The sequence below is a fragment of the Papaver somniferum genome, unplaced genomic scaffold (genome assembly GCF_003573695.1).
Source record: "Papaver somniferum cultivar HN1 unplaced genomic scaffold, ASM357369v1 unplaced-scaffold_18, whole genome shotgun sequence".
In the NCBI taxonomy this organism is placed as follows: domain Eukaryota; kingdom Viridiplantae; phylum Streptophyta; class Magnoliopsida; order Ranunculales; family Papaveraceae; genus Papaver; species Papaver somniferum.
In genome coordinates this window covers 2,129,746-2,140,219 of record NW_020627707.1, presented here as the reverse complement: position 1 = coordinate 2,140,219, position 10,474 = coordinate 2,129,746, and the positions used below count along the sequence as shown (strand labels likewise).

The 10,474-nt window shown below is 35.7% G+C and overlaps 2 protein-coding genes and 1 long non-coding RNA gene across 5 annotated transcripts; 1 reads left to right on the top strand and 2 right to left on the bottom strand.

Annotated features, from left to right (window-relative positions):
* Positions 1 to 1,956: 1,956 nt before the first annotated feature.
* On the top strand, positions 1,957 to 4,569 carry LOC113338028. 3 transcript variants are annotated; one of them, XM_026583555.1, is made up of 5 exons: positions 1,957 to 2,224; positions 2,310 to 2,352; positions 2,445 to 2,516; positions 3,288 to 3,400; positions 4,355 to 4,569. In XM_026583555.1, exons 2-5 carry the CDS (start codon positions 2,331 to 2,333, stop codon positions 4,487 to 4,489), a joined length of 342 nt encoding a protein of 113 aa, XP_026439340.1. In that variant the 5' UTR covers positions 1,957 to 2,224; positions 2,310 to 2,330; the 3' UTR covers positions 4,490 to 4,569. The 3 variants fall into 3 exon arrangements, with proteins under 3 accessions (XP_026439340.1, XP_026439338.1, XP_026439339.1); XM_026583553.1 differs by having other exon boundaries at positions 4,352 to 4,569; XM_026583554.1 differs by having other exon boundaries at positions 1,957 to 2,352; positions 4,352 to 4,569.
* Positions 4,570 to 7,705: 3,136 nt separating this feature from the next.
* Positions 7,706 to 8,698, bottom strand: LOC113338027. Its single transcript, XM_026583552.1, has 2 exons — positions 8,409 to 8,698; positions 7,706 to 8,207 (listed from the first exon to the last, which is right to left on the bottom strand). The coding sequence occupies exons 1-2, from the start codon at positions 8,655 to 8,657 to the stop codon at positions 7,851 to 7,853; spliced, it is 606 nt and encodes a 201-aa protein (XP_026439337.1). The 5' UTR covers positions 8,658 to 8,698; the 3' UTR covers positions 7,706 to 7,850.
* A 59-nt stretch (positions 8,699 to 8,757) lies between these two features.
* LOC113338033 lies at positions 8,758 to 10,234 on the bottom strand. Its single transcript, XR_003354544.1, has 3 exons — positions 10,082 to 10,234; positions 9,695 to 9,788; positions 8,758 to 9,047 (listed from the first exon to the last, which is right to left on the bottom strand). It is a non-coding gene; the product is annotated as an uncharacterized LOC113338033 (long non-coding RNA).
* Positions 10,235 to 10,474: the final 240 nt, after the last annotated feature.

Sequence of the window (10,474 nt, the reverse complement as noted above, 5' to 3'; positions counted from 1 at the left end):
TTTGAATATGTACTTCCTAATGTACAATATGATGTAAGCATAAGTTTCCCTGAGATCATAATCCTTTAGCCAAATCAAATATCAATCTTTAAAATTCAAATAGGCGACATTATAAAACATAGTGGTTAGTGAATACCTCTCCAAATGGCTTTAGAAAAAGGATACTTAGTAAAAAGAGGAGCAATACTTTCACTAATCATATTATAACAAATAAAACATTGAATTTCAATAGGAGTAAAATAAATATACTTAGTCTTTCCCTCACAAGTAAACAGTTGGTAAGATACTTTCAAGCATTACTTCAAGGTTCCATATAGCATACCATTTTACTTTTTTATTCAAATGATTTTCACTACACAAGTAGTTCTAAGCATATTTTACTAAAACCTTTTCATCCTTAGTACCTACTCATTTTGTATGATCTCAGTAATACCGAGGGGTTCAACTGTTTTGATTTCCTAAATTGCTTGGTCATCTAGATTACACAACAAGTTATTATTCCATTCACCTTGAGTATTTTTAATATCAGATATTTTTTTGGAAAGTTACAATAATATTCTTATTCTTAGGTTTAGGGAAATTTCCATTTGGTAGCCACCTATCATTCCAGAGGCTAATATTTTTCCCATTCCCTATTTTCCAGTCATGGTCTTTTTTTATTACTTTAATGCCTTTACATATAATGGTCAGACCCAAGACTTAACCAATTTTTTCTTATAGTTTAGAGGGTCAGTTTTAGGGAAATATTTGCATTTAAGAATTATACTCCAAAAATTATCTGGATTTACAATAAGTATCCAAACAACAATTAAAAGGGCCAAATTGACTGTGTAAGAGTTTTTAATACCCAGCCATCCACTAGCTTTACTAGTAGGAACCGAGTCCCAGGTTTTGAGATATACTCGTTTGTTATTCTTAATTTTCTGCCACTATAAACATCCTTACAGAGCATTAAGTCTGTCCAAAGTTTTTTTGGGTAGAGAAAAACACATCATTTGATACACTATTATTGACATAACTAATAAGTGTGGTTCTACCTAGAGGTGTCAAAGAGGCCAGACCAGACTCGTGATTAAAGCAGAGCTGGCCAGGTCCAGGCTCAAAGCAGGCCCAAGCTGCGCTCTAGTGTTTCAGCCTGGGCCTGTATAACCCTGCCAGGCTAGGCCTGCTATGGCCTCGATAGTAGACCATACTATATATTTTACAAAAAAAATGTGTAATGTTTGGGAATCGAACCTATACACATTAGCTGAAGCACCTTTGGTAGGTTGCCTGCTGCCAAAGATCCACGCAACTTTGTGTGAACACTATTCACATTCAATTTTTAGTACACATTAGATAAATTCCAAAATAGCTAATACTTAAGTTATTAATTTATGGTATATATAAATGATGAAGCAAATTAATTAGGGTCACGAAGAAAAAGAAAAAAAGTTATATTGAATCATTGATTATTTGTTTTTTCTCTCCTATTATTGACTCAATAAATTTTAGAATTCTCTTTTAATGATGGAAACTTACTTATTTATAGTACGCATGTATTTTTATTTTTATTCCTTTAACTACACATAATCATAATTACTTATAATAGTCATAAAAATCTAAGGTGACCAAACTTGTGGTACAAAAACCCCACTCAAATGTTGGGATCCATTAAAACTTCATCGTAAACAAAATTGATACAAAAATCTCAAATTTTTAAAAATTGATAAACCAAAATAAAATTTGATGAAACCAACATTTAAATTTGGAGTTTTTGTGTTAATTTTGTTTTGATGGGGTTTTTGTGTTACTTTTGTTTTGATGAGTTTTTTGTGGAAGGATGGTGACACTTCTGGGTTATAACTCGCGGACCGTATAATTAGTTATATCCTATTTATAGAATTAATCAAATTTAATTAAGTCTGAATTTTATGTCATTACCTAAAATAAAAATCTTACTGTAATAATGAAAAGGGGGCCTTTTCAACCGTGGCCCCCCTTTTTTACTCAACTGCCCTTGCTTATTTTTCCGTCACAACTTTGAACCAAAGGGTACCACTGGAACTTGACTACACAGAAGAAACCCAGATTGCGTTTTCACTTTCGTTTTCTCTGTCTCAACTCAATCTCTTTTCGTCTGAAACACCTTCACCATCTTCGCCATGGTTTCTGAAACACCTCGCCATGAAAGAAGAACAACATCTAGGACAAATATGAGACCTAACAACAGATTTCAACCCAGGTTATTCGATTCTTAATCTTATTCTTCTTTAATTTTGAAAATTTCAGTCACCGATTTTGACCTAATTTTTGGCTTCTCATTTCAGCAACCATTGCAACTGCTTTCCATGAAAGAAGATTTCAATCCGGGTTAGTCGATTCTTAATCTTGATAATTTCTGTCACCGATTTTGAACTCATTATTTTTGACCTAAATTTCGAATTTTGGCTTCCAAATTTCAGCACCATTGCAATTGCTTTCCATTTCTTATGATATCGAAACATGTGAAACCTTAACATCACATTTCAACCCAGGTTAGTGAAATTCTAAACTGTAATCTGATTCACTTAAATTTGGGAATTTCAATCACCGATTTTCAAATCATATATATTTGAGTTAGATTTTGAATTTTGCTACCCAATTTCAGTTACAATTGCTTTCTATCCATATCTTATTTCTTATAATGTCAGATAAAATTTTGGAGAAGATATTCTAACTTCGTTTGCTTTTCGGTGAACCCATTATATTTGTGAATTTGATTTCTAAAATTTGTAAACCTTAGTTGTTTGTTGATTTTTCTATAAGAAAAAACGGTTCTAAATTGGAATTTATAGAGGCTATGCAAATTTGTAAACTTCAGAGTCTTTTTTGATTTTTGGTTCAGGCTATACATATTTGTGGCACACAGAGCATGAGTAATAGAAGTTGTAGTTTCCAGAGTAGTGAAGCATTCTTCTAAAACTAAAAGTAACCTGAGTTTCTTCACACCACTGTTTTGTAATTTAAGTTGGTATGACTTAGTTAGATATAATAGTAATTATCATTTAGATGGTAGCTTAATTAGTTAACCTTGATGTGACTTTGTCTGCATCTGAATTTGTTTTTGTTTTTGCTACCTTTATGCTCAATCATAATTTTCTTTCCTAATTAGTATTTAGCATTTAGTTACAATGTGGTTTAGTCAATTTTGGTGAATTTAATTTCAGCTGATGTTGTGGTGGTGAATTGTTTGACTGGATTTAACTTGACAGTAAGATGTGGGTTTGACTTGGTTTTTTAATTTTGCTTATTTATGTTACTTACAGATGAAAAACTGATCGATCATAGTCGTCGAAATAAGGAGACTAAGAATCCAAGAAATCTATGGAGTTTACCTCCAGACTTTAAGATTGCTCATTTTTTCCCCCATGGATTCAAGGTAACCTCGAACCCTATATAAACCTTTAGTTGAAGTATAAATTATGATGGTTATGTTGACTGTTTCTTTTATGGTAGGTCAAGGGTGAACATAAACAAAAATGCACTTATGATTTTTGGGGTTTAAGAGGGTAATTGGTAAAAATGTTGTGTGGGATTAGGCTTCAAAATTGGGTTATTAGGTGACTGTCAATGATTGCATAAGATAAGCTATGATAGTAATCACATTTTTTAGCTCAATAATTCTGTAATCTGTATGCAGTACTTCCACGAGTAGGCCTATTTGGAACCATTACAAGTAGATCCTTTTATGAGTAGGACTGCAGTGGGATAAATAAGAGTCAAATGTTTAGAGTTTTGGTATTCTTTTTAGCACATTTTCTGAAGTATTATTTTGATGATAATATGCCTCTCACCAAATGTTAAGAACATGCATATGTTAGTGTCTATGATGATCGTGTTGGCTGGCATGCATGATAATCTCTGATGTTGAGTAGATATTGATTCTGGATCAGTATTTGTTTTTAGTTGCTTCTGTGAGGTTATCATTTGTCAAAGTGTTTTATCTTTTTTTGAGGTTTGGTGGATATTTTCACTTGGAAATAGTGTATACATGATTTTGTTTAGCACTGATTTTATTGATTCTAATAAATGTAATTTAGCACCTGGCTTTGATTTCTATGAATTTGAGCACTACTTAAAATGGGATCAACATTGGTAGATCCTATGAGTCTGTCTCGCCTTTTCAGTGGAAAATTGGTCAGAAGATCGCAAGGGGAAACACTTTTAAGCGTACTTCCATATAAATTATTAGGATCTAATGGTTCGTAACTGGAGAAAAATGTCACTCAAGGCTGTCTACCCCTAATCTGATGTTTATTTCAACCTACGTATTTTCTGTTACCAATAATGTTGAGTCATAATATTCTTAATAGGTCACTTTTGCTCTTAGCAGGTCACCTTTGCGGGAGAAAGCAAATCTTTTACATCCGAAGATGAATATGTTGTGCAGCCGGGGATTCCAGTCGGTGATGTGGATGAACCTTGCGTGAGCAAGGAATTTTTTTTATCTTTGCAAAATATAGCATAAGAAAATATACATTTTATATGAACATGCATTATTGATTGAAAAATTATTAAATGAAGAGATTGTTTTGTTTTTGAATGGAATGGCAGGTGCATCGCACGTTCATGTTATACTAGTTAGTAATAAAGTTAACTTATTTGTCATCCAACTTTTGTGTAGATCAATATAATAGCCATCTTTATTCTTAATCTGTACGCAACAATTACGATGGAAGATAATGGATGGGGGTGTAAACGAGGAGATTGAGAACTTTAGTTCGAACCTCTGCATTCTCACGTCTTTGAATACCTTTTTTTTAAGGACATTCGAAAATAATGGCAGGCTAGCCTGGCCTGGATTGGTCTGGCCCGGTTTAAAGCAGGCCTGGCACAGGCTAGGCTCACAGCTCACTAATAGGCTTTCCAGGCCAGGCCGGCCGGCTAAATTAACAGGCTGACCCCAGGCCATAGGCCAGCCTAGGCCGACCAAAGATAGGCCGGGCCGGCCTGTTTGACACCTCTAGATCTACCAGCTCGAAATAATATTTTTGCACCTTGGACTCTTTTATAAACCTTATCCAACATATTTTTTTATAGTTAAATTTTTTAGTTCTATTAAAAAAAAGAGGTATATCTAAGTAAGTATCAGTTTTGGTTATTTTGTAATTCTATAGAATTCCAACTAATAACTTACGGTGTTTGTTTTATATTTTTTTTTAATTAAAATAAATACTCGATTTTTGGTAGTTTGTAACGTGACCGGAAGAGTCGCTAATTATTTTTAAAATATTCAACAAATCCCTAGCCTGGCCCTGAACAATACTAGCAAAAGTAAAAAAGAAAAAATCATCAGCAAAAAATAAATGAGAGACAGATCGGCATCCTCAGTGAGTTTTAATTTTGAAGGTTTCCTAACTTTTCAGCGTATAACAGTAATCTAAAAAGCGATCACATGCATGCACATAACAAAAATTATTTTTGACAAAGGGTCACCCTATCTGATATCTCTGGAAGGAAAGGAAGTTTCTCTAGGGATATAATCAACAAGAACGACATATGAAACAAAGGAAATGCAAGCAAAAATTAGGTCACATAACTCTTTAGAGAAGCCTAGACATTCAAGCGCGTTGATTATGAAGTTCCACTCTAGCCGTCGAAGGGTTTTTAAAGATGATTTTTCGATAGGGTGTGAGAGGAGTGTAACAAAGAAAAGGTCAAACAAATATTATTTACCAAACGGAAACTCAGTTTTCGTGCAATAGTTAACGGACACTGAATATCCGTTTCAATTGAAAAACAGAAACTAAGTATCCGTAGAGTAATTTTTCAACGGAAACTCAGTTTCCATGTGATTTCGCTCAGCCCTAATCGGCATCAGATCTGATTTTTAAAGTGTATCTAAGGGATTCCACTATATTTAAGCGACATGGAAGACATAGTAGTTGGCTTTCGCTACAGATAAGCTATAGCTAAGCTAAATGGTTTACCATTTTGCTTGGCCTTAGTGGTGTTAAAATTTTTTTGCTATATGATACTGCAATATCTACTACCTGAATTCGAAAGTTGTCTACATTTCAATTTACCTAAGTAAAAAACTTTTCTCAAACTCAACTAGCTGTTATGACTGGAGCCGAAGTTAGTTGTATCAGCAACAGTTTTTCTGTCACTGAACTGAGCTTTTCATATTCATTCAACTTAACTTTACTGGGCCTGCACTCTTGTAGAGGTGTTTCAAGCCTCAAGCCGCTTAAACCCAATTCATTTTCAACTTAGCATTACATTTCAGCGTTGTGATGAAGTCAGCCACAGTGAGTGAATACAGAAGAGTACAAAGATAAAATAAAGTAAAATTCGGGATTCAAATTTAAATTGTGCCATGAAAACTATGGACCTGGATCTTCTGGCGATAGCAAGGTTTTGGGTCACAAGATAAATCCAGATTTATGTTGCATTTTTAGCGGACGAAAGTGGATTTGGATTGCTGAAGGTCATATAGTCCGTACATTTAAGGCTATAGCAGAAGATTTTGAGTGACAGCATATTTTGTGTCAGAGCGCAGTGTCCGGTCATGATGTATCAAGACTATATACAACTTTGGGCCTCGAAAGATAATTTTTGGATCACAGTGCAATTTTGGCCACGGGGGTTAATTCTGGGTTCAGAAATACTACTTTCCCGAACAATGAATGAGTATTTTTAGAATTTATAAAATGATAAGCTAAATTTACAACTCTCAGTAATGCTAAAAATGTTACTTGGTTTTTATGATATTGTTTTGTTTGAACTGCAGGAATGGTGAACTTACCATTTTTGTAAGTGCTACTATTCTCAACAACTAGATTGAAGGAATGCCTAATCGTTTTTGAAGAATATGGAATTGGTTATGCTCACCAGATTGAGGATTTTTAAAGTTGTATGTTTAGCGCAGCATTTTTTGAATCAGTGAAACACCTCATTATGGTATTGGAAGTGAGACACCCATGTATCGAGCACAAACTCCACTGCACGCATATATGATTCCTATCAGAGATCAAGGGGGAGAATATGCAGAAGCCGATGCGCCATCAAGCTTGGAATCCTTGTGCTATCTCAACTCCAGCAAGAGGAACCAGTCCACGACGACAGTGGAGAAGTCCTCTTCCATGTACAATAAAGCACCAGTTTTCTAGTTGGGACTAGATCGAGATTATTGGACTGAAGCTGTTTGGAAAACCGGTAAAGTAAAGCAGCAGGGATGGCATCTGGCACTGGCAGTAACTAATGTATTCAGTGAAATAATTTAGTCCCAAAATTCTGCTGTAATCTAATTTACCGATCTGTAACCTTGCAAACATTGAATTAGTCTGTTACAGAATCTTCAAATTCGCAATTCAATTTCCTGCTTTTTATCTTTTTAGACTTCCAACCTTTTGCTAGTTTACTTCTTATACTACTTGTGTCTATTGCGAAAATTCCAGAGTGCTAATTTCAGTTTCTTTCCAAATTTTTCTATTCATCCACCAGTGAATCTGAGTTTCATAGAACCCTTTTAGTTAAAATACCAGCAAACAACAATGTTGCTTTTCAAAATTACAGATATAAGTGATATATGACAGCAATCTTATAGCAGTACCTGAGAGAAATCACACTTCTGATATATAGTATACTCACTGTAGTGGTTTTTACAAGCATAACACACTGATGATGAAAAAAAAATTGTAACGCGACACATCTGTGAACCATCAAAATCTGTGTGCATAGAAGTCGGAAAAAGGAGAACCCAAAAAACATCTGCTAACTCTACTGATCCCAAGTGTTATAACAAATCTTAAGCATACCATTTGAGTGTATCCACCGTACACATGAGTCAAATCTGCTTAACCCAAACCTCTGAAATAAGCAAAACCTTATTGGATCACTATCCCTAGATTGTTTCGTCTAATGTCAGAGCTACTAGTACTATGAGAACGAGAGGTCAAGACATTGTTACGGAAGGTTGAGACCTGATGACGAAACACAGAAAAAAATTCCTGGTCAAGTTGCTGCGGCTGACCTGGAGCTGCCTGTAGTAGTGGACCAAGTTGTTGAACTGCTGGTGGCTGACCACCTGGAGCTTGATGTATTTGTGGACCTAGTTGTTGAACTCCTGGTTGCTGACCACCTGGTGCTTGCGGTATTTGCGGACCTAGTTGTAGAACTGGTGGTGGCTGACCACCTGGACCTTGTTGTATTTGTGGACCTTGTTGTGGTGGTGGTCGTGCAACCTGTTGTAACAAATGAAATTAATCAGTTTATATGGCGTATTTGATCTCGGGCCATTCATATTCAACTGGCATTACCATTCATCAAATCCAGCAACACATTTAGCAAACATAAGGGAAACCAAGGACAGTAAATGCAATTAGAGGTCATCAGAGCGTTACAGGTTTAGCAAGGAATCAATGGAAAAGGAAGTAAAAGCTTACAGAACAAAGCCAACATAAGAAGGTCGCCACTCCCCAGTGAACTGCCAGTTTATGCTTATTGCTGTCGTCCTCAACCAGCTGTGTTAGGAAACTGATGAAAAACCCTGTTGTGATCCCTTCCGAGAACCCTGTTGGGTCTCTTCTATCATAAGCTATTGCAAGCGCAGCCACAAGGGTGACGGATGTGCTACAAGTCCATATAACAGGCCTAACGGATTTGAATGTGACGAACACAAGTGCCAAGTTCATCAAGCTATTGATGACATGCCACCTAGGGAACCTCTGGTCTATTCCCCAGTGGTGTAGCCAACCACTTAAGAAAGCGATGAAATTTACATAATAGGCTGGATATCTTGAAAGAGTAAATGCACAACCCGAAATACCAACAAATATAGCTAGCCATACAAGATCGAGATAGCCACTTTTCTCATTAAGCATCAGCAGACTCATCTCACCAAGCCCACTGAGGAAAACACTTAAGAATAGTATTTGCAATACCCAAGTCCAGATTACGTCACCATACTGGTTCCAGAACTGAGTCAACACGGGCCCCAAATTACGAAAGAAATTTAAACAAACTGCTGTAATACCATTCGGCGGCGGATCTCCACCCCCGCCATCCATCTCACATGAGTGACACTGATAAGAAACAAAAACTAGGTTCAGAAATCACCACACAAAGTCGGTGGATGAGGGATCAAAAAGATACCAAAAATTACTAGAGAGTGGGAACTAGTGAAGTCACTCTAATGTTGTTTCTCCCCTGCATATGAATACTAACTAGGTGGGTACTTTTGGTTTCCCTGACAAGGACCATCAGCAGCAAAAACATATTTCTATACAGAATATAGTCAACACGAACTCGGAAAATAGAACTCTATACACTCTCCAGATAAGCCATACAATGACATTGAACGCTGATATAACGCATTACATCCATTGGACAGGATGAAATAGTGAATACCCACCAGTGATATTTATACACTAGTGTTTAAGTTCTACAATTAACCAAGTGGTTTCAATAGTACACGTCGCTTGTGATTACCAAAAACATATCAAGAAAAAAAGGACACATAACCTATAACCATCTGCTAATTAAACGAAGAACAGAATAAATCTTACTAGCAAATTGAAGAACACAATAAATCTTACTAGAAAATATGACACATAAGTTCATTTCCCCTTTCAATTATTGGAACAAATTGTAATTGTAAGAATCCTAAAGATCCAATAAACAATAGATATTGCAAATGGACAAATAAACTTCAAGAGAAAAACAAAATTACCTGTATGTAATGATTTTGAAGATGACGGATGTCAAGGATTGCTTCTGACGACGAATCAAATGAGAAAGAATACTTGTCGATGATGAACAATTCCCTGATTTAGCCAAGGAATGCATCAATTATGAAGAATCTTAAGAAAAAAATTACTACTAAAAAGAATCAAGAAAACCCCTAAAACGGATTCTCAGTTTGGGTTCACCAAACCCTACATTTCAAAAGACGTCTCGCTACTAGCTACCAATCAAGAATGGACATAAGAGCTCACGAATTCAAGAATTGAACTTTCAAATAGTAATTAGGAAATCAGTTGAAAACTCCATTTCATTCACAAGAACTGATTCAATCAACTTATCAAGAAAGTAGAGATATCAATCGATTAAAACTTACCTATCTACTGATTCTTCTGAAGATGATTGTGAAGGAGGCTTGATTCGGAAGATGAACTTGAAATGCTAGAGATGGTGACGAACGAGAAGGAATAATTTTGGAGAAACTCAGATTTCTTCGTTTATCTTCTGATTCTCATGTACTGAACCCTAGGCTAAAATCGACTGAATTAGAGAATACTAGATTTTCCCAGCTTATTAGCCAGCAAAGAGCAAAAAGGCGGTTTCTTCTGTACGGATTTGTGGGTCCCACCCCTTCCCCGATAATCATCGAATCACGGCAAAACGGAAAAGGGCAGGGGATCTTTGTAGGGTCCCATGTCTTTCCAAAATTTGATGACATTTTGTTGACTAATTGACCGGAGGGAAAGAAATCAAAGAATCCCTTGGGAGT